Source organism: Lepidochelys olivacea (assembly GCF_965140295.1).
Source record: "Lepidochelys olivacea isolate rLepOli2 genome assembly, chromosome: 6".
Classification (NCBI taxonomy): Eukaryota; Metazoa; Chordata; order Testudines; family Cheloniidae; genus Lepidochelys; species Lepidochelys olivacea.
The window spans coordinates 109,541,158-109,568,939 of NC_140416.1; the positions used below are offsets into that span (position 1 = coordinate 109,541,158).

The window sequence follows — 27,782 nt, forward strand, 5'->3', positions numbered from 1 at the left end:
AGTGGAAGGTTTTTTTGTTTTAAACTCTAGAATCACTTTCTTTTTGTGGGTGCAGAAAGCTCAAGAAAATTATTATAAACTGTTGTAACCTGCAAGATCCAGGACTATATTTGGATGTTCAAATAAGGACTACTAATTGACTGTGCTGTGGGGTAATTTCAAAGAGGTATTAAATCACTAAATCACTGGGATAAGAGGGAATGTAATGTTTTTGAATGTTAGAATTCTTGATGTCCGATTTGTGTCCATTTATTCTTTTACGTAGAGACTGTCCAGTTTGGCCAATGTACATGGCAGAGGGGCATTGCTGGCACATGATGGCATATATCACACTGGTAGATGTGTAGGTGAACGAGCCTCTGATAGTGTGACTGATGTGATTGGGCCCTATTATGGTGTCCCCTGAATAGATATGGGGACACAATCGGCAACGGGCTTTGTCGCAAGGATAGGTTCCTGGATTAGTGTTTTTGTTGTGTGGTTGCTGGTGAGTATTTGCTTCAGGTTGGGGGGCTGTCTGTAAGCAAGGACTGGCCTGTCTCCCAAGATCTGTGAGAGTGATGGGTCATCCTGCAGGATAGGTTGTACATCCTTGATGATGCATTGGAGAGGAGGCTGAAGGTGACTGCTAGTTGCGTTCTGTTATTTTCTTTGTTGGGCCTGTCCTGTAGTAGGTAACTTCTGGGTACTCTTCTGGCTCTGTCAATCTGTTTCTTCACTTCAGCAGGTGAGTATTGTAGTTGTAAGAATGCTTGATAGAGAGCTTGTAGGTGTTTGTCTCTGTCTGAGGGGTTGGAGCAAATGCAGTTGTATCATAGAGCTGGGCTGTAGACAATGGATCGTGACAATTAGACGTCAAGAATTATAACATTCAAAAACCAGTTGGAGAACACTTCAATCTCTTTGGTCACTCAATTACAGACTTAAGTGGCAATTCTTCAACAAAAAAAACTTCAAAAACAGACTCCAATGAGAGACTGCTGAATTGGAATTAATTTGCAAACTGGATACAATTAACTTAGGCTTGAATAAAGACTGGGAGTGGATGGGTCATTACACAAACTAAAACTATTTCCCCATGTTCCTCACATGTTCTTGTCAACTGCTGGAAATGGCCCACCTTGATTATCACTACAAAAGGTTTCCCCCCCCGCCCTCCTCCTGGTCATAGCTCACCTTACCTGATCACTCTTGTTACCACACACACTGTAACACCCATTGTTTCATGTTCTCTGTGTATATACATCTCCCCACTGTATTTTCCAATGCATGCATCCGTTGAAGTGAGCTGTAGCTCACGAAAGCTTATGCTCAAATAAATTTGTTAGTCTCTAAGGTGCCACAAGTCCTCCTTTTCTTTTTATAAACATGGTATTTCCCTGCTAGAGTCAGCATTTGAAAGTACAGCTGGCCTACTTCAGTAAGTGTTTAAAGCAGGCCAGCATTTAGTACAGGCTGCCTCCCAAAGATGCAGGTAATATTTTATTAAGATCCCTTCTTTTCCAAGATAGGTGCATCGAGGTGGAAACCTAACTGAACCTAAAAGTAGGTACAGAAATCTATTCTCTATCACTGCTTCTGTATTTTCTCAGAATATGGTTATAAAAATGTATTGTCCAAGTAACATTTTCCATATACATGTTAGGCATCTTTTTTTCTACAGATGAAAAAAAATTAGGCAAATGGCTTCTTGATTCACAATCTTTTATATCTACCTTTGGAGTATATAGATATGTAACATTTTCACAGGGGGGTTTTCACTTTTACTCCTTTCACACCTTCCAAATTTACTGCATAGCAGCAAAAGGACTGAGGGAGATGAGGAGCAAAAACCACACTTAAAGTCCTCAAAACACTTCCAGTGTGCTGTAATGCACCTCCAGGTGACTGTTCTGATTGTGTTGTTCGACTGGCCATCAATCTCATCAACAGTTGGTTGGACCAGGTTAGCCCAAGTGCTGGAGAAACATTCTTATCCAATAAGCTAGAAGGAAACAATGTTTTATAAGTTTTTGCATGCATGAAACATAAGATGCTTCACACTAAATTGCTCATTCATTTTAAGTAGACATACGTTAGAAATTACACTTCAACTATAAGTAGCTGCAATGCTTCACAGAGATGGCACTTGTCTGGACAAATCCTCTCAAACAATTTTCAGCCACTTAAAATACAAATTACAGGGCCATCTACCCTGGGCTCCATCAGAGGCAACATTACATAGGGTAGGGTAGATTTAACACCCTCAATTTTTTTTTCTTGATTTGTTGTTTATAAAATTTGTTTTAAAGGAAAGTGGAAATAACCTTCCAGTAGCCAGGGAATAACCTGCCCAAAGAAGAAGTTTCTCCCTATCCCCTGTCAACAATGTCATGCCCTTGAAACACAAAATTTATATCTCCTCTTCTAAAAATACGACCTTATGTCTGTGGGAATGTTCTCATTCATATAAATGTCAAGGCCTTACTTAAATCCTACTAATCTTTTGGCCTCAAAGGTATCTTGCAGCAATGAAGTTCTGCTGGTTAATTATATCTTTACATTTTTCAAAACAAAACAAAACAGGATTTTAATAAAGTTTTAAATTTATATGGAAAGTGACAACATCCACAGTTACATCAGACAGACAAGAGAAGATATAATCCCACATGTGCTGGAGTGTAAACCAATCACTAATACCTAATGATTAAAAAAAATATCTCCTAGGAGCAGATTATTCCATAATTGTATCCCATAGGATTTCTTCCACTTTCCTCCAGAGCTGGTACTGGTCACTGTCAGAAACAGAATGCTAGATAAGATGACCCCTGGTCTGATGTGGCAAGGTAATTCCTATGTTCCTATATATTATACTGAGGATAAACTGACAAAAGAAGAAAGAGTGCAGGGTTAAATCTTCCTTGTGTGTGTGTACTATTATTACATTTCAGTTTATGGAGAACTACTTACCCAAAATTGCTCTGAGAAACATCTGTCTCATCCACTGCATCCGTTACCTAAGTAATAAACAGATTTTGAATGAAGTTGTACTGTGAATATATATTTGTATTTACCCAAGGAAAGGTGGGGAAAGAGGGTGACACACACAAAAGACCTTATATTGAATCACAATTACTTAAGCTAAATTAAAAAAAACAAAACAAAAAAACCCAACCCTTAGTTATCCAGGCTGAAATTGAAGGGGTACTATGGGGTATAAACTTAGTCCTAAACACTGTAACTATTCACTAAGTCACAGCTTGTACCAATCTATTAATTAAAAATTAAAAAGAGCCATAGAATAGTTTCACTAGATAGTACCATCATCTGAAGAACTATAAAAGAATAAACCCAATTTTACATGTGTGTAAGTGAAGACACTGAGTGAGTGATTACGTGACTTGCCCAAGTTCACAAACTCAGACTGTGGGTAGAGCCTGGAATAGAACTCAGGTGTCCTGCCTCCCAGGAATGCATCTCAACCACATTAATTATCTTCCAAGATGAAACATATAAAAAATCTTTGTTCTTAACATCTTTCTGTTGACAAAAGCACAGTAAGTTAAAAGAGTTGTTGTGTTTGTATGTAGCCCTTAGTATACACTAGGATTTTTTTCTTAGAAGCACAGCTTGAAGATACAGATGAGAAAAAAATTATTACATTCACAGCTCCCTCCTGTAGCTACAATTTTTGTAGCCTACTGGATATGCTACATGTCTTATTTTAAAAGGAGTCCAGTTAGTTATTTTTAAAAAACTTTTTAATTAAAAATGCATTTGCTTTCTGGATCCTGACCTCCTCCTCAGAGGACTGGACTGCATTTCTCTCTCAGCAAATACCAGAGACAGTTCAGACTGTCCATGAGGCTTCACCCTTCCACCCTTGTGTCAGATTCTATCTCCAGCATTTTAAGCAGAACGGCAATCCAGCATTCCCAGCTTCTAAAGATGAATTTGAGATTACAGCAAGCAAACAACAGTCCCGATCTCCCAATTCGTCTTTGCCTTTGGGGTCTGAAATTTCAGGAGCCTTTTCCCCAAATGAGCCCATCCACTGGGCTTCTGCACTTCACTTGTTTCTTTTTACAGCAGAGCAGTCCAAATGGAGCAATTCAAAGGCTAAGAGATGCTCAAGCTGCTACGAGACCCTTTCTGGACATTTGGAAGGGTAGTTCTTCCACAATTGCTCCCTATCTGCAGAATCTTGCTTTGCCAGGAAGAGAGACTTTGTCTACATAAATCTGGGACCTGTGCATCCCACCACATCAGCAAAGACTCCTCTAAAGACAATTTCTCAAGGGCACATTGGTTCTCTTCAGCTCTTGGGAGTCAAACCAGACCTGCCTGAGCAATTTCTTCAGTCCTAAGGTCAAAATACTACTTGGAACTGAGGGGTCCAATCCACCTCTAAACACATAAAGCACTACAGTTCAATCTCAAGTTCTTAAGTGATGGAGTCACTTGGAAGAAATCTAGCATACTTTCTGATTCCTTTGCAAAAGGAAGTTCCTTCTGCAAAAAAGATTTCCTAAACAGCCAAAAGCATAGGAAAATAACCCAATAAAGCATTCCAAATCCAAAGGTGCTCCCCAAAGATGGAGGACTTTGGACCAAAATAACAAACAAGAGAAATTCCTCCCCCAGACTATTGCTGCAATATCTAGGAAACTTTTTTTTAAGCACACCTACACAAATTGTCGATCAGTACAAAATATTACCCATTCAACCTTTCCTTTCCTCCCAGAATGTTCAGTAATAAGCACCTGGCTGAGGAGCCTGTAGGCTACTCTACATTCATTTTTAGACTACACATTCATCAGAAGATAGTCCTTAAGGATGTCCCTCTTCGGGTAGCATATAGCCAAATGGAAATCAGTCTATTTGGGACAGGTCAGTGCAAACCTTAGGGTTCTCTAACCTATGCTCGGGCCAGAGCCAATCTACTGTTCCATGATTCTCAAGACAGATCTAACCAGCACTCAAACTACCTCCGATGCAGAGCAGAGAATCTTCTCAATGCAGAAGAGTTTTGAAAAGATACATACTTGTCCTGCCCTTGCCTCCTTGTCAGACACCTTATTTGCAGCATAGCTGCCCCAGAAAACCCTGGAAAAACGGCCAAAAAGAGCTGACTCCACAATGCACAGTCCCATTCTAAAGGATATCCAAGGGGCCAGTGGCAGAATCCATGACAAGGCTCTGCAGGAACTGCACTGTAGAGGAGACCAGGACAGAAGGTCCTAGAGCAGTGGTCCCCAAAATTTTTACCTCATGCCCCCCTTTACCCCCGTCGGTGTCCCATCCCCCCAAGCCGGGAGCGGGGCAGCAGCTCCCGGGGAGGGGATGTGGACAGGGGTAAGGGGACCAAGCCTGGGCTACAGCTGGGGGCAGGGCCAGGAGAAGAGCCTCGGCCAGGGACCTTGGCCAGTAGCCAGGGCCTGGGGCCAGCAGCAGATCCCTGAGCACAGGGCCAGCAGCCAGGAGCGGAGCTGGGCAGCACTCCCTCCCTGCCGCCTGTGGGGGCTGGCCTGGGCCCCAGCCTCACCCCCCCAAATGTTCTTCCACACCCCAATAGGGGGGCACACCCTACAGTTTGGGGACCTGTCCTACAGTAAGTGCTGAGGCTTGAGGGGGCTTCACATCCCCAGAAATCCACTATGTTTAGGGCCTGAATCATGCTTCTGAGTACAGATTCTACCAAGAATTCAAAGGAAACTTGAGGGAAGCCTCAGCTTCACACCTCCTGTGTCCTCTCCAGAGGTGGTTCTAGTGGGGAGAAGGTCTCATCTTATAGAAATAACTTGTCATTTTCTAGTACAGCCATTTAAAATTAATAGCAGCTTAGTGAAGCAGAGCCCTAGGTTTAGGTTTATCAATCTTATCATGGACTAAAGTTAAAGGGATGCTACCATCAACTTGCTGAATCATTTCTGTTTGAAAACATTGTAATATTGTTACAAGTGACAATAAAATTATTAGATCTTGTAGCTTGTAGTATTGTTACAAGTGATCCCTAAAATTATTAGATCTGAAAGACGTTGCTTATCTAAGGCTTTTTTTCTGCTGCCCACCACTGTAGTATTCCAAGTGCCTTCCATGTAAAATCAATGGCATTACCTGACTTCATGGAGTATCTAGCACTTCTCCTTTTTTCAGGATAAAAATATGGGGTTTTTTTTGTTTTGATCCTTTAGATTTTCTTTCCTTTCCTTAGATGGTGGTACAAGGAGGTGTCACCATTGTGTCATCATTATAGAGGAAAAAAAATTTGAAGACAGTTTTGCAGTGTTTTTTAAAAGGTGGTCAGATTCTGGATTTGCCCAATCTCTTCTGGAAGTTTGTTTCATAGTAGGTCCCTTTGACTGAGAATGTTTTATCCCAAGCTCTCACAAACTTCATCCTGGGCTTCATTTTCTGGATTGTCTCAGAGGACTGCAGCTGTCACTATAGTTCATAGACAGAATTTTTGTCTTTAATGGAGTTGGAGTTTGATCCACTAGTTGCTTTGTTGATTAGGACCAGAACCTTAAATTGGCATCATAAGTTGACTGGGAGCCCATGGAGGGACTTCAGCATAAGCCTCTTGTACTCCAGGCAGCCTCCTAAACCACAGACATGCAGACAGCCACATTTTGTAACAGCTAGAGCTGATGCACTGTCTTCACATTCAGCTTCAGATACAGTGAATTACAGTAATCCACCCTAGATGTGACAAATGCATTGACCATTGCCAGGTTCTTGTTCAGAAGAAAAGGAAAAAGTTACCTAAGAAACTGGAGATGAAGCTAGTTTTTTTAGATACTGATGGTACAAGGTCATCTAAGTTTAATGAGTCAGACTAGAAGCCAAAGCTTCACACTATTTTGATGGAGGCTTTATGTTATCAATGGAAGGTAGAAACAATGTCTTGGCTAGTTCTTCAAAATGCTTCCCCTCTCTGACTAGCATCACTTTGGTCTTGCTGGGTTCAGCTTGAGCCAGCAGACCTTCATCCAAGAACCAATGTCTTGTAGGTATTCTGCCATTTTAGTAGTGACAGTAGTTGCATGAATTGTGAATGAGATATATAGTTCAGTGTCATTAGCAGTGTTGGCAGCTGGGTCGATAACATCTCCTATCTCATTAGATATTGAAGAGAAAATGGGATAGTACCGGTCCCTGTGGGACCCCTTCAAAGTTAGCGTAAGTGAGAGAAATTATCTTTTTTTTCAGTCTGATCACTTTGTGCAGTTTACAATGCTTTACATATGGTTACTTTCACTTTCTCCTCTATATACTTTCACTTTCTCCTCTTCTCCTCCACTTTCTCCCTTAGCAAAAAACGACCCTTGCAAACATTAACAGCGGAGGAGCAAAAACATTTATAAAAATAATTTTTAAAAAAATTTCAGGACATTATTTAAAGCCCGCCTTATTAGCAACTGGAACATTTCAGTTAGTCATTATGATGAAGTTGATAATATCCCTTTAAAACAAGACAATTTTCTCACTCAAGCAGCCCTTTTTTCCTAATGTACTGAGCACTAACTTGCAAAATCAGATTTTTGGGACCTGGGACCTCTAGGCACTACCGTGATACAAATAACAATAAAAACTGTCTCCAAAAGTGTTCCAAAAATATTAGTAGGAAAAAACCAAGCTAAAAACAGATCAAGCTGCATAAGCAAGTTTAAGATCCAATGCTTCGTCCCAATTTTAAAGAAAATATTTCCATTAGTTCTCTGTACTGATTGTTCCCTTTTGGCTCATTCTAGTTTCTTTTAATACCTCAAATATTTTTTTAAAAGTAAGATTATTTTCCTACACATGTTACTCAAAAAATTAAGCTTATGACTTCCTTGGGCCAACGTTAAGTGGATTAAGTTCCACATCACAAAGTCACCATAATGGCCACTGGTACTGCCTGGGTTGTACGTGTTCTGTTGATAGAGGCCTCCAGAGCTATCATAAATTGACTAGATGTAATAAAAACCTAAAATGTTGGAGAGGAAAATATTAGGACATACTGACTTTCCTAGTTCTTATATAGGTTTTTCAGTTTCATGGGAGAAGGAAATTGTTGTATTAATACAAATATGTTTTCACTTCCAGAATGTATCAATTGGCTTGTATAACATTCCTACAAATACTTTCAGGCCAACAGATGTCTCAATACTAGTGAATTTGTTTCTGTATGATAAAACTCCTCCATTAATCCTTAAATGATCATAGACCAAAAGTGTGTGATCAAAAAGAATACTGTCAGGTTCATTTCTGTTTGTGGTTCTTTTCAAGAAGTCTCTTTTATTTTGTTTGTTCAACGGTTCTGCAGAGTAGGAAATAATTTCTGGTTTCATACCTGATTAATGCATAGTATTGGCGTTCTGAATCTACTGCTTAAACTGTGAAGTTTTGCTCCGAATGTCTGCAGATATCTGGCTTTCATAACTGAATCTTTTGCGCCAAATTCACATCGAAACAAAGCAGCCATAGAATCAATGACCACCAAACGCACCATGCCTCTTGAGAGCAGTACGGAAATCCTTTTAGCAATGCAGTTGTAGAATGTGTCCTACCACAAAATACAAACATTCAATATTAGAACTAGTTAGAATGCTGGTACCTATAAAATTTTAAGACAGATACCTGTCATTTCACTGCTTGGCTCTGTGGTTATTTATGGGAGGTTATATTCATAAGCCAAGATTATGGATCTTTGACACAATTGTATTCTTCTGTGTAGGTCTGGCTGTCTTGCTTGTGACTACTTTTAACAACCAACCAACCCTCCAATAAAAAAGGATCAACTGCAGCACTAGTTTACACCACATACAGCCTAGCACAGTCAAGTAAATGGAGCTGCACAACACTTAATAGGTCAAGAAAAAGGTTGGCCTGGATTTTTGAGTCACGTATAGAATTCCAATGTTACCTAAGAACATAATAGTGCAGTCCTACTCCATGGCCACTCTGCATTCATTTGAATGTTGAGGAGTTAATTCAAGGCTAGCATAAGTCATCAGAGTATTGATAAATGAGAAAAGACCGTGTTCTTTCATCAAAGGAATTGAGATAGTACCATATACAGCTATTATATCAGACCCTCTATTAACCAAAACTCCTGGTAAAAGTTAGTAACACCTGAAACTCCTGTTTCCTCCCCCATTGATAAAAAATTCCATCATCTGAATGTTTCTGAAGTCCCCAAAATATTTTAGATAGAAATTACACTCCACTGGGTACTTAGTAGTTTAATTTTCTTCTATCACATGTAACACTTGTTCATCTTAGCAAAGAGGGAATTCTCTTGACACCCTTGCACTGTTCTTGTGGAAGACACCATTCTTCACACATAAATACGAATACACAGTTAAAGATTTATAAACATTCTGCCAGGATTAGAGGTTACACACTGATGACTTTCTACATTCCATGTCTGTCAAAATTAGACTGAATTTCTTGGAACTGGATTATAGTAGGTTTCACCTTACTGAACTGATTTGCTCTTCCCACAAATATCATCAGAACTATGTGTTTCTAACTGTTGAAAAGAATTCATTCAGCAGAATAGATGACCTCTTTAGAGAGACTTCTTACTATGTTCACAGTACACTAAGGGTGGTCTACACTGCATTGGAGAGGTGACTGCAGTTTAGGGAGCCATTGCCATGAGTTTTAATTTAGCTACTGCAGCTAAAAATAGCAGTGAAGATTTAACAAAACAGACCCCAGCACCAGTTAACAACATGAGGACGTACCCAGAGTTCTGGGTGTGCTTGTACAGCCCGTGCTGTAGCCTGTGTTGCCTTACCTTCACTGCTATTTTTAGCTGCACTACCTAAATTAAAGCTAGCATAGGTATGCCCACCTGAGCTACAATCGCAGCTCTGATTGCAATGTAGACATACTCTTAGTGGAACATCTGTCAGGTTCTAACCATTTCCAGTTACCAAAAAATACTTTGGTCTTTTTGTTAACATCCAAAACTTACTCTCATCAAGGACACATGAACAACTGGATTGTTCAGCATGCAAGATGTCAAAGGTTTTGACAAGGAAGGGAGTGGAGGATGTAAAATAAAATAGAGATTGTTCCATTTCATAGTGCAGCCAACAAAGTTGGATTGGGTTTTTATTTATTTATTTTTAATAGTTTCTTACTTTCCCCGAGACAAGCAGATTTTCACACACAGAGTACAGATGCCAGCAATGACTGTCTTTTTTGGGCAGGGAGGAGAAGCAGCACCAGGAGCAGCTGTCACTGGAAAAATGTGTATGCTTTAGGTTTAAATTTTACTTCTATTGCTGCAATTTATTGCCTTGTCAGTATGTGTAACATTTATTATTTGAGGGGATACTTTGGTTCTATGTATATCCTATTATAAGATGTTTCTCAGAACTCCTGCTGTTATTGTGCAGACTGTCTCCATGATAAATGCATTTTATAATTTCAGAGGACTGGAATAAAATCTTTACCATTGTTTCCCAACATAGGAGGGCCAATTGTTGTGTGGACTGCAACAAATGTGACATTTAGATTAGAATTTGCAATATTATCAGCATATACAATGTGTTCTTATATTTACTTTAAACCAGAATGTTTAAAATACTGATCTAGTACTTTGAACAAATGTTATTTTTAACCTTTAGAGCCCATTAGAAAATGAAGGTTACTTATCCACAACCAGAGTTCTTTGAGATGAGCCTCTGGATAGTCACACTTCTGGGATGAAGGTGCCTGAGCTGGAAGCTTCTGGAACCTTCTGGAAAGCAGTGTCCACTGGGGTTACTTGCACCTCCTCCTCGCTCCCAACCTGGAGAGTTCTGAGAGTATAAAAGGGGAAATATCCAAGTCACCCCTCAGTTTCTTCCACTAATTTGGGAATTCCTAACCTGAGACTCTGAAGAAGTGGAGAAAGTGGGCTGGGAGTGCGAATATGCAGAGGCTTATCTCGAAGAACTCTAGTTTTAGGTAAGTAACTTTCATTTCATCTTCAAATGGCCTTTGCATATTCCTACTTGTGGGAGTGTAGCAAGCAGTAAAATGCCCAGGAAAGGGGACTGTGTTCTAGGTAAACAAGGGTCAACAGGACTGCCAAACAAGCATCAGCTTTGGATGCCAGGTTGAGAGGAACAGAAGTGACCAATCTTGCTCTCCCAAAACAAGTCTTAATGATGGAATATTTTTGCTAAAAACACATATAGCTGCAGTATCCAGTGTTCTTGTAGCTGTGTTGGGCCCAAGATATTTGAGAGAAAAGGTGGGTGAGAATTATTTTATTGGATCAACTTCTGTTGGTAAGAGAAATTTTAAAGCTTACATGAAGCTGAAAAACTCTGTGTAAGCTTGAAAGCTTGTTTCTTTCACCAACAGAAGTTTGTCCAATAATAGATATCACCTCAGCACCCTGTCTCTCTAATTTAGCTGCAGTATCAGTCATGCAACACGATCTGATGATGACAGCATGAGGGCATGCCACAGACATGGTCTCTGCTCTGGATGAAGACTGACAACTTCCAGGACGTTGAAGTTGTGTCAGGTCATGACAATTGTAAAACACAATGTGACAGATGGACAACCTTTGGCTCCTCGTGTGAGCTCCATTTCTCCAAAGGATTGGGGAAACTTGTAGATAAGCTTTGGCCTGATGTATATAATGACAATGTTCTCTGAATATGCAAAAATATGATACCTGCTTCCCTGAATATAAAAGAGGCTCAGGGATAGAAACAGTCTAGTGGTCTGAAAGAGATGGAAATCGCAGACGTCTTAGATTCTTGGGATGGAGATGTGGGCAAGGCCACCTGTTCTGTAAGAATGCAATTTAAAGAAGTTACTGAAATACAAGCCTAATGACTATCTGAGTATCAAGAATGGCATCTCCACTTAAACAGTGTAAAATAACAGTTGAGAAGGACCTTATCAGATCTACTCACTTAAGAGATGACCAGATCGGAGATCTCTTTCAAGCCATAGATCAGATTTGACTAATCAAAAATTCATGTTTTTTCACTAGATTCTTTTTGACCTCAGCTTAACACTCACAATCAAGACACCAAGCAATCTAGAATCAAGATGTCAACCAGAGAAACTCTGAACCTTGGTGGAGACTCCCACCTCATCTCACAGGCAGGGGACTCAGTAGTTTGGAAAAAATGACTTTATAGACATTAATATCATAGTGTAAATGCCCCCAATGGTCTGGAAAGCCTGGGGCTAAGCCAATCCTGATTACAGGACAAGCCACATTGGGGTTGAATCAGCTAATCTAATATAAAAGACAGCAGGATGCTGCAGATGTGGGGCTGGTTGAGAGAGTAACTGAAATTGCCAGAGGCAGGAAACCTATTGAATAAGCAGAAGAAAGATCTCCAAGCAGGGAAGCCTGGGTGAGACCTTCTCCAAGAAGCAAGGTAGAGACTGAGACACAGACCTCATGAGTTTATATTTTGTTCTTCGAGGACTGTGTGTCATTTTTGATTACTGTGTGAGAGACTGAACAGGAGTTGAGGTCCAGAGAGCAAGAGTATGACCAAAAACTAAATAAAGAGGATCCTTTGTGGGGATTGCTTTAAATTTCTTTTAAACTTGGTGAGTTCTTAAAGGGACCTGAAGAAGGGAAAACAGGAGCAAGACACTGTGAAGGCACCCATGGCCACAAGGGGGCACTTAGAAGGCAGCCAACCCTATGACATCTCTATGATATTGATGACAGAATTGCCAATCTTTAACCATGGCTAATGATAGCAACTTGGTACCAACTGGAGCAACATTTTTTTTTTAAATCATCTCTTAATTCAGTAGAATAAGGGTCAACATATAGTTAAGTTCCTGCTCTTGGTGCAGGAAAAGAGTGCGATATTCATGTTAGGATGTGTTTGACTTTGGATCACAACCATACGCAAGCATTGTTTTCCTGTTGGGAATTAACTGGTATTTACCCACTTGTGGAACAAAAGAATATAAAATGGAGCCTGGTTTCAGAGTAACAGCCGTGTTAGTCTGTATTTGCAAAAAGAAAAGGAGTACTTGTGGCACCTTAGAGACTAACCAATTTATTTGAGCATAAGCTTTCGTGAGCTACAGCTCACTTCATCGGATGCCGATGAAGTGAGCTGTAGCTCACGAAAGCTTATGCTCAAATAAATTGGTTAGTCTCTAAGGTGCCACAAGTACTTCTTTTCTTTTTGTAAAATGGAGCCCTCGCTAATGCACTTGTACTGTTCAATGAAAATTCTTCTCAAAAAATCTACCAATAATCTTTCACTGGTAGGTGAGATATTAGACCCATCCAATGAGGACAGTGAATTTTTTTTAAGAGGAAATTTCCCTGACAACTGGTTTGAGCAAACCCCTCTTGAGTGATCTGTGTAACATACTCACATAATGCTGTCCATTACAAATTTAGACAGATTTGGATTTTATGAAGGGAAGAAAAGCCTTGCAAGTCAGAGAAATAGCTCTCAGCTCCCGTATCTTTATGTGGAATCACATCTTTCACTGAGATCACAAACCTTGGAATGGATGGAAATCAAGTTGAAGAAGCCCTTGCTTACATCCTCTAGGAGTGCTACTGCAGATGGCAGGAAGGTGATAAGGGAACTCCCTGGGGGCATGTTCGTACTCTGTCTTATGAAATAAGGCATCTGGAAAATACTGAGCGATTACGAACACCTGAGCATCAAGAAAAGGCAGCAAAGTCATACAGTGCCTTGGTGAGACCTCATATATAGCATGGTATTTAAAGGTATCACATAACTGTGCTAGTAAGGAATCTCTACACTACAGGAAAATTTTCAGGTCTAAAATATATCAAGGCTTCAGTGATCACACATCTTCTAAATTCGCATGAAAATACCCTTGTTTGTGCCAACTACTAGAAAAGAACCACCCAGCCACGCTACTGAGGGTAAAGTCTATTCCCAAACAGACACCCAACCATTCAATGAGAATAATCATGACAGGTAGGCATTTAATGGAACACTTGCTACCACAGAAATGCCTCGGGGTATTGCTAAAGGTCTTCTTTGATGCAGAGGTATATGTAAAGAGACATGTGACGATGGCAAAGAATGGGAATACTGGAATATTCCTGGAAATTAGAGTTCTGCCTCTGGAATTGTGATGGGGTGTACAAACCCCACACTGGAGAAGTAGGGGCTAAGGAGCTCCTCTGGGCCCAGGCAGCCCCACCCCACTGCACCTGTAAAGCCTGTCCATGGTGGAAGTAGAGCTTAAAAATGGAAGCAGAGTAGCTCAATGGAAGACAGATGAATAGAGCCCTGCACCAATACAAAAATTGTATCCACATCCAATCCGCGATCTGCAAAAATGCAACACCTTTCTCCTACAGAGGCTGTGTAGCAAAAATCTTCAGATCTGTGACTCTCAGAATCAATAGAACTGAGATAGGTATAGTACCCTTACATCCTAAGGAAGCCTTTGATCATAGCGTCAGTTCTCAGCCTGCCAGATTCTCATAAATCTGGTTCTGGGCAGCTAAATTAGTCCTTAGGAACCTAAGAGAACCTCAACAGTTCCTGCCCAAAACCAAGTGAACTCACAATTTCTGGAACAGGTAAACTGAGTTTTACAATTTCTGATAGTAAAAGAGTCTAAGAATGGATTGGTCCATCTCTTCTCGCATACAGGGCGAGGGTCTGATAGATGGAGCATTGAAATGGGAAAATCTCCCAGGCAAGCAGGGTTCACACACACAGAGAGAGAGAGAGAGAGAGAGAGAGTATGTGTGTGTCTGAAAAAGGCTAAACAGGAAGCATAATGTGAAAACTATCCTCTAACTGAGAGATCCACCATTTCAGATCTGATCAGAAGCTTGTATTGCATTTCCCCTTTCCAGTGTTGCAAAGACCTTTCCACTGGCCTGATGTGCTACTCATGAAAATGGGAGAGACGTCAAAGTGGCTTTGGCTGGGCATTTAGATCGATGCTTTATAAATTATTTATGATTCAGGTTATAAATAAACAGTTCACTAAAATATTGATGGACTGGGAATGCTTCTCAGAAGTTTTGGATGTGGAAAAGCTACCCTAAATTTTTAAAGCAATTATTTGATATTTTAAAAACTTCTGATCCCACATAGCACTAAATATAATTACAAAAATCCATACATGAGGGAGGCTATGTGCAAGAGGAAAATTAAACCAGTCACTCATTTATGCTTATATAAAACATTGAGGTGACAAAGGGCAACTCAGATGTGTGGTTTTTGAAATATCATCAATTACATAAGATCAGCTCAAAAGAATATGCTGCTGTAACTAGAGCTGAACCTAGGAGAGGGTGATCAAGCCCATGGGTGCCAACATTCAGGGATACAAATCCTTGCATTTAGGAATGCCAAACACATGAGGTATTTTTTGATTTTGCTTGTGCCTTTGAGGAGGGCGGGGCACTGAAAACATTTTCCACCTTGGGCAACAAAACACCTAGAGTTGGACCTGTCTGTAGTTCAGTTAGTACCAACAAGTTCTCTAAACACTAGGGGCTTGGTTACACTTGCGACTTAGAGCACATTAAAGCAGCCCCGGGAGCCCTAGCTCACTACCCGTCCACGCTGGCAAGGCACGTAGAGCGCTCTGACTCCACAGTTAGAGCACTCCTGGTACTCCACTTCGGTGAGAAGATGAATGCCTGTTGTGCCTTGGTGAAACGCCTGGGCATTAGTGTGAACGAGGTGTAATGCCTCATATACTAGAAAAAGTATAATGGATTTTGGAAGAATTTGAATGTTAGTGTGTAAAGATCTCTTGTCCTTTTCAAAATGAAACTTTGTATGAGACAATTAAATCTCTGAAAACTTGGATCAGTCTCCTCAATACAATATGAAGAGACTGGGACGCTGGTATACACAGAAAATCATCTTGATTTATTTGTCATCTTTGTGAGCGCTACTGCCTCAGTTAGGCCCCTGTACTATTTGTTTGCATCTGCACTAATTGGATTTAGTGTTCCCAAGTAATTTATTTGTAAGTCGCACTGTTACTTACAAGGTCTGCGGCATGCTCAATGAAAACACTGTTTCCAAATTTTATTTTCTGTATGACATCAAGTGGAACATCTGCCCTAAATTTATGTTGTTGATCAATCAGTTGCTGCAAGCGTTTATTTGGGAAAACATCTTCTGTGCAAATGTAGACAGCACCTGCAATAAGAAAAAAAAAAAAAAACAACCTCTGATATTACACGACTCATATACATATACATTTTAAAAATTAATTCCTTTTTCTGCTTAGCAATGAACACTCAAATTAGGGACTATTTTCTTCTGAGAACTCTCTCAAAATCTTGGTAACGTTAAAAGGACAATTTTTACTTTTTTTACTTAAACTTGATAATCCAACAAAAGATATAGCTACAATCACAGCAGTCTTGCCAGCTGTTCTTTTGGTGCCCAGTGCAATGATCACATCCTTTGGTTTCACAGACTCCTCTTTGCACTATTCATTGACCCAGCAGATGACACTTTTATTGTTTAGCTACATAACTGTCTGACACTCGGTGTCTTCTTCAAGGTCCCTTTTTTTGACCCTTTGACCTTCACACTTGTCCTTGTTGTTTTTTCTGTTGTCTCCCCGTAATTATATGAGGCCCAGGCTCAGTGGATCCTCCCAATAGGCTGGGGGAGGGTCCTTTAGCTAACCTACCCAGAACCCAACAGGACTGAGGAATGGTCCCTGGCTTATGCCTTTGCTGTGTAGACACATTATGAAGATCATATCTCAATGACAAATACACCAATGCTGCATCATTTATTTTATATACCAACAACACCGATCAATAAAACTCATCCTTTGCATCTTTACAGGTGTCAAATGGGTGTGCACTTTTACCATACTTTACACACCAGTAATCAACCCCTCACTGGATTTAAAGAAGTCCAGTCATACAAACCCACTCCAGCTGTTCTTCTTCGAGTAGGTGCAGCCATGTATTCTATTTTGTGTGTGTGCGCACCCAGTGCATCAGAGCCAGAGAATTTTGCCTAGCAGTATCCATAAGAGCAGCGCTTGCAGCTCATGGCCAGAGCCCCCCCCACTAGCTCTATGAGGTGGTGCTGCCCTGGCTGGAATCATTCTAGGCTGACCACCGAGGAGGGAGGACACTTGGTGGAGCCTCCAGCCCAGGAGCCGCTTCAGCACTTGACTGTGGGAACCAAAGATCCCAAAACACTGACCTGTGAGAGACACGGGTGATGTATGTGTTCGTGGAATGAAAATGACTGTTCTTTCCCTGTATTTATAAAGTTTCATTCAGTTATAAATATGTCTGTTTGCTTGGGTTTGGAATAAAAATTTAGATATGGAAACTGAATTCATCGTTATTATTTCACAGTATATGCTGGGTGGCTCTCACATCATTCAGAGATAATAGCAATAGGTGCATGTGCAATGTTATATTACTACACACACGGCACTCATTACAAAGTTCATATTGGAGTGCAAAAAACACTGCCAGGGAGAACACACTACAGCAATACATATTACTGTGGCTCACTATTAAAACTGTCTTTCGATGCCTCCCTGAGCTGTATAGCTTACTGCTGAGCTCTTCTTATAGCCCTGGTATCTACTAGGACGAGGTGCTAAAATCTGGTCTTGTAAATGAGCATAGATCTGAACTTTTGACACATGTAACACTTAGTAGCATCCAAGGAAGGAACTGAAGGGGAGGACTAAAATCATATATGCTTCTGCTCTGATTACTGATATAACCTAGAGCGAAAAAATGTAAGCCAAGGACTAATTTCTGCCAGAAAAGCCATCCCTGCCTTTTGACTTTTCAAGAATTTTCCATGTGGTTGGACACAGTAGGAAACAAGCTGAGCAAGTTTCGCACAGCAAACTGTGAGAGCTTCGAAGTTAAACACGATGCTGCATGGGAGGCAGAACAACATCCTAGCCAAAACATTAGTCATAAAGAAGACCAGACTAATGAGTTCTCAGAATTGACATAGGTTTCTTCCTCCCCAACAAAGTACAAAAATGCAAACAAAAAATATAACCTATCGTTGGCTCTACAATAATAATGGTTATGTACTTACTTGCACAGAAGTGGGAAAATTTAGGGTACAACACAATGCCTATGACTTTTTTGACTATATGTCCATCAGTTTTGTCCTGTATATCATGACCAGCTCCTTTGGGATACTGTAACCCCTGTTTTACGTAAGGGATACTTAGCACATTCCTAAGATATTAATGTAAAAATAGCTATCATGTGGACTGTTTTGTCATGTAAGTTTTCATGAAGAGGCAGGGGATGGTCATGATGCTGAAACCTAACACACTCCATCTTTATATGTCTTATGTATTTTGATTAACAAACTTCCTACTACCCTTGATCACTGACGGAAAAAGTCAATCATAACTCAGTGGAAAGTCATGTCTGATTCTAGCCACACAGGCACCCTAATCTGTGTGCCTTCAGCAGCCAGTAGTAAGAGTGGAAAGTATTATGTGGAAATGTACACAGCATGCTTTTCTTTTCCAAATGCCCAGTTTCTCATCTTACTGCTAATGATGCTGCAAATGATCAGAAATCCACTGATACAAATATTTACTGCAATACAAAAATTACTTATCTTAAACCTAGCATACTTCTTAAAACAATAAGTAAATCAGAAAGTGTATTGTACTTACCAGATTCTAATCCTCCATATTCATAAGGATACTGCACAGAAAGGCACAGCTGCAAACTAATCTGAGTCTTCCCAGCAGAGCTCTCACCAGCAAGTTCTGTGATCCCCACCACAGGAATGCCACCTCTTAATAAGCTATCTAGTAGTGAGCAACCCAGGCTTAGTTTCTGGTGTTGGGATGTGCAGTGATCTTTGTCTTGGTACAGCTGAAGTGCTGGAGGATATTTTTTAAAAGAAAGAATTCTATTTAGCATTTTCTTAATAAGGGACAACATAACATAGCTGCCACAGTCTAGATAGCTCTATGATTGACATTTTTTTCAAGATGTAAGCATGATTCAGCCTGTTTCCCCCACAACTAACAATCTACCAACTGAGAAGTCTGCTTATAAATTGGTACAGCTTGCATTTATGCTGATCTCCTCCATGCTCTGGAACTCTCCCCTCTTCCTGTCCTTTAAGGAGACTTTGGGGGACAGCTCCAGCAAGGAAAATCTTGTCTGCATGACTTCAATGAAGCAGATATGACCAGGAAGTGGAAACAGAGTTGCCATCTTTCTAATAGCTGGTGACTAGACTCCTGAGGCAACGCCCCCTGCTCCGCCTCTTCCCCCCCAAGACCCTGCCCCTGTCACTCACATCCCACACTTCCCCCTCCAGCTGGGCTCCCTCTGCTCCAGGACTGAAATGAGAGCTGCTGCAGCCTGACAAGGAGCTTAACTGCAGGTAGAAGGTGGCCCCGGCTGAGCAGCGCTGGCACAGGTTAATGACCCCATTCCTCCCCCTGCCCCGCGGTAACCGGACTTTTAGTGTCTGATCAGTACAGCTGACTGGACACTGCCAGGTCCCCTTTTCGACTGGACTTTCTGGTCGAAAATCGGACACCTGACAACCCTAAGTGGAAGAGAGCTGCTAAGGGTCAGGAAGCAGTGTGAAAACATAGAAGGCTCTGTACTTCTGGATGAGCTTTAAAGATCCACACAGATAACAAGAAATGGGGGGGGGGGGTCAATTGCTCAACTCCTAGCCCATTCCGTTAGAGGAGGGCAATCCCTGCCCTATGAAATATTCTGGTGGAAATTCTAAGAAGGGAATCTTGCAGTGTCCTGTCCCCCAGCCAAGATTTCCATGTAGGGGAATTATTTGACCCTAGAAGACTGAGTAGAATCCACTTCTATTTACATTCAGCACTTCACAGGATCAGGCCCTTTCAGACTATAAAAGCATCTACTAAAGAGTAACAGGAATTTACAGCTTTTTATTTCCTGAACAATTGACTTAACTTTGAGAAATAGTTTATCAATAATTTATCGATACTATTACCTGCTATAAAAAAAATGGTGTATTCTACTTCAACAATAGATCTTTAAGCAATAAATGTAAACCTTTAATTATAGCTCAAAAGTCTAGAATGGTTTTTAATTATGTAAATTATCTGTATTGACAGTATTACCTGTAAGCACACAGCTTTTCCTCAGTGTACCAGAGACTGTTTTCAGTAAGCACTGTACATCCATACTGGACAGTTTTGTCAGCCTTTGCAAGTCTGCTCCAGAAAGATTCAAAATCTCTTTTATTGATTTTATATTAGCTGAAATTAGAGAAATTCTCATAAATGCTTTTGGATTGACTATAACCTTACAAAAGAAAAGGACTTCCACTTATGGTTAATTTACTGAGAGTATTGGTTAAAAAAAAGTTACAAGTTTTGTTTATATTATCATGATCATCAGTGATTTTGAATGGAAAGGGACTTTAATGTTTTTTGGAAGGCTTTAAAGCATTATCTTCTTTAACATCAGATGGAAGTGGTGCTTGAGAGAAGGCTCTGATAGAGAAGCAATTTCACTATAATGTTCTTCTGGTGCACCAAAATGGAGTTACTTGTATGTAAACTCTGTGGCTGCTTTTGACTTTTAACTTCTTCTTGAAGAAGACAACAGAAATTAAATGCACATTGCAAATAAAATTGACTAGACTAGAAAAGGATAGCCTGTGTCCATTCATTTCTTTCCTAATAGAACAAACTCCAGTATTCCAACCTCTTCCTGACTGCTTGGAAGCCAGGACACTACTCTTGACAAGCTTTTGACATGGAAGGCAGCATGCATTTGGGGTTTATCAAAAACAGATTATAAACTGTTTGGAAAGATCACCATTGGATCATTGGGAGAAGAGGGTATCACTTGCAAATACACACTGTCTCACCAAGTATTTATATTACATTTCCAGTATGGATATGATTATGTACAGATAGATACTATGGTAATAGCAAATCAGGAATGTACATACAGGTGGATTAAATTACCTTTCTTAACAGCAGCTATCACTTTGGGGTTCATGTCAAACTGGTCCCAATCCATGTCTTGATACAGTACTGTACTGAGTACAGAGCCTGCTGATTTCCTGTAAATTGAAGTCTTATCAAACATACATGAAATACAGAACATAAGTATTTATTTCATTTGACCAACTCTGTGGAAAAATGGACATTCAAATACTATTAATTCCTAAAAATGTATTTGTCTTTAATCTATAGCCCAGAATGTAATTAGCCATTCACATGATGGAAATTCTCCTCAGATGGCTCTTTGTCTACACCTTACTGGAGACAGATTACAGTAACACTGATGAAGGGAACAGTTGGTAATTATTTCAATGGCCTGTAGATGAGTTACAGCTGTACACCTCCCTAGCTTTTCATTTTCAAAGAGAAATAAAATCATACAAATGTAATATAGAATAATCCATGACTGTTAATATTTCTGTTACTCAGAACTGTTTTGATTTATTAAAACATGGGGTGACTAAATACTACAGCATAATGCAATCCAATTGTTTTTGAAACTTTGATCTAAAAAAGAAAAGCCGAGTCATGTGCTATAACTATATAACAAAGTAGCATTATAAGGCTTGTTACTATTTATATAATGGATTGTGCAATATAATGGCAGACAAGTATCAAACATATTTACCAGACTTAGTTCCCCAGTTAATCTGCTTTTTAAAAACAAGGGTCCAATTATTTGGGTACATATACATAATATATGGAAATGGGTCCTGAGAGCAGGATTAATATATAAAAAAGGCAGTGATTTAAACATTATTTCATTAAAAATTAAGACCTATTTAAAAGAAACTTATGAGGGCTAAACTTAATATAATTAAAGATGGGCACAGTGCCCTTAGACCGAAAGGATCCCAAAGCACTTTACAAACTTTGCATTTCAATGATGCTGTATAGGTAGCCACCGCATCATACAAGTGCGAAGGGAAGGGAAATTTTCAGCAAGACATGAGGACAAACATGTCTGCTTACGAAGTGCTTTAGGATCTTTAATATTCACATGGAGTAGAAAGGATCTTGGCTTTTAAAATCTAATTCACATGCACTAAACTACATGGTATGGAATGCACCATCAAAGAAGGATGAAGAGGAGAACCAGCTCAGAAGGTATTTGAATTTATGGTCCTGGGGAGTTCAGATATTAAACTGGATACTTAAACCACTGAGCTAGAGAAACCAGGTCTTCAAAGTGAAAAACCTGAATACTTGCCAAGGAAGGATGTGGGCACACAGGAGGTGGTTTTGGTCAGCAGTAGAGAACTGTGTGTGGAAGAAAGAGAAATAAATGGATTTCCTTTCCTTTCCTCTCCTCCTTGGAACCCTGACCAATCTTCTGAAGCACTGTTTTGCAGTTGGTGGGTCTGACCCTGCTTGAAGGGCATGTCACAAAAGACAACTGATGAAATGCAAGGCATTGAAAATGTTATTGCAATACAAAGCAAAACAAATAGACACAAAAAACTCCACACTTCCCCCCCATTCCCTGCCTATCCTTACCCTTCAAGGACAAGTATTGTCTGTCAATGTCATAAATATAAAGGGAAGGGTAAACCCCTTTGAAGTCCCTCCTGGCCAGGGGAAAGCTCCTCTCACCTGTAAAGGGTTAAGAAGCTAAAGGTAACCTCGCTGGCACCTGACCAAAATGACCAATGAGGAGACAAGATACTTTCAAAAGCTGGGAGGAGGGAGAGAAACAAAGGGTCTGTGTCTGTCTGTATGCTGCGCTTGCCAGGGACAGAACAGGAATGGAGTCTTAGAACTTTTAGTAAGTAATCTAGCTAGGTATGTGTTAGATTATGATTTCTTTAAATGGCTGAGAAAAGAATTGTGCTGAATAGAATAACTATTTCTGTCTGTGTATCTTTTTTGTAACTTAAGGTTTTGCCTAGACGGGTTCTCTATGTTTTTGAATCTAATTACCCTGTAAGATATATACCATCCTGATTTTACAGGGGGGATTTCTTTATTTCTATTTACTTCTATTTTTTATTAAAAGTCTTCTTGTAAAACACTGAATGCTTTTTCATTGTTCTCAGATCCAAGGGTTTGGGTTTGTGGTCACCTATGCAAATTGGTGAGGCTTTTTATCCAACATTTCCCAGGAAAGGGGGGGTGCAAGTGTTGGGAGGATTGTTCATTGTTCTTAAGATCCAAGGGTCTGGGTCTGTAGTCACCTAGGCAAATTGGTGAGGCTTTTTACCAAACCTTGTCCAGGAAGTGGGGTGCAAGGTTTTGGGAAGTATTTTGGGGGGAAGGACGCGTCCAAACAGCTCTTCCCCAGTAACCAGTATTAGTTTGGTGGTGGTAGCGGCCAGTCTAAGGATAACGGGGGTAATATTTTGTACCTTGGGGAAGTTTTGACCTAAGCTGGTAAAGATAAGCTTAGGAGGTTTTTCATGCAGGTCCCCACATCTGTACCCTAGAGTTCAGAGTGGGAGAGGAACCTTGACATGGTGGCACAGTGGTGGGATTAACCTGAAATCATTTTGAGATCCAGTTGAGATTTTTTGAACTAGAAATACAGATTTTAAAAAGGAATTTTTAGGAAGTCCAGAAGGCAGCTTTGAAACTGAAAGCAGCTTGGTTTCTCTCTGCTTTGTGGCCAAGCAGAGACAAAAGGGGATTATCTTGTGAATTGCAGGTTTTCTTTGCCTGGAGGCAGGGTACTTAACTCCTGCAGGGAAATTCACAGTCTTCCAACCCAGAGGTTTTTTTGTTTTTTTTTTCTTTTCTTCCTAAAAGTAAATAGGGGGTGTGTGCTCTACCCATTTGCCTGGAGACAAAAGTGGCAGGGTTTTTTTTAGGATTTTGATTTTTTTTTTGTTTTACAAGGAGCACAGGTTTGAAAAGAAATTTTTTTTCTTCTTTGGGCTGGGTAAGCAGGTTTCCAAGTAGTTGGAGGTTTTTTGCTTTAATTTGGGCCCAGAGCAGAGACAAGGGAATTGTCTTTTTCTGTAGGCTGACAATCACTATCAGAGAATAGGTATTCTATTCCAGCACAGCAAAATTTTACAGCCAAGTTTTGTTTGTTTATTTCTAAACCTCGGGTGTAAAGTTAGTTAAAAACAGAGAGGTTAGAATGGCCAAATCCTCAGCTTGACTACAGCTGGAATTAGCCAAATTTCAGGCTGAGGAAAAACAAAGGGAACATGAAAGACAGATAGAACTCATGCGGCTGAAGAAGGAGGAGAAGGAAGAAGAGAGGAAGCATGTGGAGGAGGAGAAGGAAAAAGAGAGGAAGCATGTGGAGGAGATGGAGAGGATAAAGGCCCAGCAGAATATACCAACAAACCCTAGCAATCCTTCTCCAGGTACCACTTCCCATCCCAGAAAGTTCCCCACCTACAAGGCAGGTGATGATACTGAGGCCTTCTTAGAAAACTTCGAAAGGGCCTGCCTTGGGTACAACATCTCTACTGACCAATACATGGTAGAGCTGAGGCCGCAGCTCAGTGGACCCTTAGCTGAGGTGGCAGCTGAAATGCCTAAAGAACACATGAACAAGTATGAACTGTTTAAATCCAAGGCGAGAGTCAGAATGGGGATAACACCCGAGCAGTCTCGTCGGAGGTTCAGAGCCCTAAGGTGGAAACCAGACATGTCATTTACCCGACATGCCTACCACATTGTAAAACATTGGGATGCCTGGATATCAGGAGCAAGTGTTGAATCTCCAGTAAATTTGCCCTTCCTAATGCAAATGGAACAATTCTTAGAGGGTGTTCCTGAGGAAATAGAAAGATACATCCTAGATGGGAAACCCAAAACTGTAATTGAGGCAGGAGAGATTGGAGCCAGATGGGTGGAGGTGGCAGAGAAGAAGAAAACTGGTCGCAGTTGGAGCGGAGACCAGAAGGGACCACCCCAGACCACACCCTATTACCGGGGGCCACCCAAAGCCCCACCTACCTCCCAAAGAACCCTCCAGACCCCTTATCGTCCCACCACCCCGTTCTCCAGCAACCCTCCTCGCCCCAGTGACCCGTCAGCTGGACGATGTTTTAAGTGTAACGAGCTGGGGCATGTAAAGGCCAACTGCCCCAAGAACCCCAACAGATTACAGTTCATTGCACCGGAATCACACCAGAGGTCCACAGGCCCAGATACCTCCCAGATACCCTTGGAGCGGAGGGAAACTGTGAGTGTGGGTGGGAAGAAGGTCACCGCGTGGAGGGACACCGGAGCACAAGTGTCAGCTATCCATGCTTCCTTAGTGGACCCCAATTTAATCAACCCAGAGATCCAAGTGACAATTCAACCCTTCAAGTCCAACTCTTTCAATTTGCCTACAGCCAAGTTGCCTGTCCAGTACAAGGGCTGGTCAGGAATGTGGACTTTTGCAGTCTATGATGATTATCCCATCCCCATGCTGTTGGGGGAAGACTTGGCCAATCATGTGAAGCAGGCCAAGAGGGTGGGAATGGTCACCCGCAACCAGGCTAAACAAGCCGTGAGGCCTAGCTCTGTTCCGGAAACTTCTATCAGGACCCAGTCAGAGGTGATGGACCTGGACCCCAGGCCAATGTCTGCAACAGCAGTAGTGGATCCAGTCCCAGAGACCCAGACGGAACCAGTCCCAGAACCGGAACCAGCCGAACAACCAACACCAGACCCCGTGTCAGCACTGAATCCAGTACTTGCAACCTCAACACCAGAGGGCCCCACCGAACCTGAACTGGCAGCAGCCGATAACCCTACACAAGAGGCTCAGCCGGAGCCTGAATCCCAACATAGTGCACCAGCGGAGAGCGGTTCACAGTCAACAGAAACAGCTCCATCCCCTATATCGCTTCCAGAGGGACCAAGCTGTCCCCATGAATGAAACACATGAAAGCTTATGCTCTAATGTCAAGGTTCCTCCCCCACTCTGAACTCTAGGGTACAGATGTGGGGATCTGCATGAAAACCTCCTAAGCTTACTTTTACCAGCTTAGGTTAAAACTTCCCCAAGACATAAATTAATTTTATCCTTTGTCCTTGCAATATCCACTGCCGCCACCACCAAACTCTAACTGGGTTTACTGGGAAACGTAGTTTGGACACATCTTTCCCGCCAAAATCCTCCCAACCCTTGCACCCCACTTCCTGGGAAAGGTTTGGTAAAAATCCTCACCAATTTGCAAAGGTGACCACAGTCCCAAACCCTTGGATCTGAGAACAATGAAAAAGCATTCAGTTTTCTTACAAGAGGACTTTTAATAGAAATAGAAGTAAAGGAATCACCTCTGTAAAATCAGGATGGTAGATACCTTACAGGGTAATTAGATTCAAAACATAGAGAATCCCTCTAGGCAAAACCTTAAGTTACAAAAAAGATACACAGACAGAAATAGTCATTCTAGTCAGCAAGTTCTTTTCTCAGCCATTTAAAGAAATCATAATCTAACGCATACCTAGCTAGATTACTTACTAAAAGTTCTAAGACTCCATTCCTGGTCTATCCCCGGCAAAAGCAGCGTACAGACAGACAGACGCAGACCCTTTGTTTCTCTCCCTCCTCCCAGCTTTTGAAAGTATCTTGTCTCCTCATTGGTCATTTTGGACAGGTGCCAGCGAGGTTACCTTTAGCTTCTTAACCCTTTACAGGTGAGAGGAGCTTTCCCCTGGCCAGGAGGGATTTTAAAGGGGTTTACCCTTCCCTTTATATTTATGACATCTAATAAATTTGTTAGTCTCTAAGGTGCCACGAGTACTCCTGTTCTTTTTGCGGCTACAGACTAACACGGCTGCTACTCGGACACCTCTGAGGAAAACCCACTTCATAGGAGACAGCACCACACAGGGCCCCGCAGTGCAGCTGTCATCCGTGGAGCAAGAAGGGGCGACACCGAGCCTGGTCTACCCATGGGACTTGCCCCCCTTCAGCCACCAGCACGGACCCCCAAGTCGCAGCACAAACCAGAGCAGCCGGGGGCACCCACTGACACCCCAACTCGGGGGCAGCAGTGCCTCCCTCCCAGCAGGGCGAGATGCCCCCCCCCGGGGGATTACAAAGCCCTGGGTGAGGCCCTAGGCCCGCCACGCCCCTGCCGGTGTCGTTCAAGGAGGGCCCGGCTCGCCCCACAGCGCAGGTAGGGAAGTGAAAATTTCCCTGCCCCCCGCCCCCACCCGGCCCCGCCTCCAAAGTGAAGCCCCGCCCATTATTTTCCAGACGCTTCCTTAGTACTCCACCCTCCATCTCTCCCCCCAGCGGGAAGCCTGGCGACTGGCGCTCCCGGAGCGCACGCCGCGCACCTGAAGCCGAGTCCACAGCAAGGGCGCTAGGGCCGGCCAATCGGGGAGTGACTTGCCTGGGTCTTCGCACGGCCGCGGCCAACACTCTGGGCCTGAGCCCACGCAGCTTGCCAACCAATCAGAGGGCACCACGCCCAAGAAGGCTAACGGGAATTGGCGCCTTAGACGTTACAGATGGCCGCTCACCCGAGGACAGTTTGTCTGAACCCGCGCCAGGCGCACACCAATCAGAGAAGCGGTCGAAAAACCCAATCGGAGTGGGTGTGAGGCTAGCCAATCCCAGGGAGAGCGTTCGGAGTCGTGGCCTTGCCGATGTACCAACCCTTGGTTCCACCCCGCGCACATTCCGATTCGCTCATTGGTTACAGGACGTATCCGGGTACAGACACTGGGGTGCGAGTGAGACGGGCTCCCCTCCTTTCTCGGGGTTACCGCCTGGTTTTTGGAGCTGCGCATGCGCCTTAACTGCGGTTTTACATTGCGATAGGGGATTGGCTGAGAGTTTGTGGAGGCCACATTCCATTGGGTGAACGTAGTAGTGGGCGGGTCACTAGTCGGAGAGTTTCATTGGCAGAGAGAGG

The 27,782-nt window shown here is 41.8% G+C and overlaps 1 protein-coding gene across 10 annotated transcripts; it reads right to left on the bottom strand.

Moving 5' to 3' along the window:
* On the bottom strand, positions 1 to 27,757 carry XRCC3 (X-ray repair cross complementing 3). 10 transcript variants are annotated; one of them, XM_084631007.1, is made up of 10 exons: positions 27,258 to 27,373; positions 22,178 to 22,227; positions 20,929 to 21,026; positions 20,074 to 20,211; positions 18,622 to 18,834; positions 15,970 to 16,124; positions 8,318 to 8,530; positions 2,950 to 2,996; positions 1,716 to 1,984; positions 1 to 825 (listed from the first exon to the last, which is right to left on the bottom strand). In XM_084631007.1, the coding sequence occupies exons 3-9, from the start codon at positions 20,981 to 20,983 to the stop codon at positions 1,744 to 1,746; spliced, it is 1,062 nt and encodes a 353-aa protein (XP_084487133.1). In that variant the 5' UTR covers positions 20,984 to 21,026; positions 22,178 to 22,227; positions 27,258 to 27,373; the 3' UTR covers positions 1 to 825; positions 1,716 to 1,743. The 10 variants fall into 10 exon arrangements, with proteins under 10 accessions (XP_084487133.1, XP_084487137.1, XP_084487132.1 ...); XM_084631011.1 differs by having other exon boundaries at positions 20,929 to 21,040; XM_084631006.1 differs by having other exon boundaries at positions 22,178 to 22,363.
* Between the last annotated feature and the right edge of the window lie 25 nt (positions 27,758 to 27,782).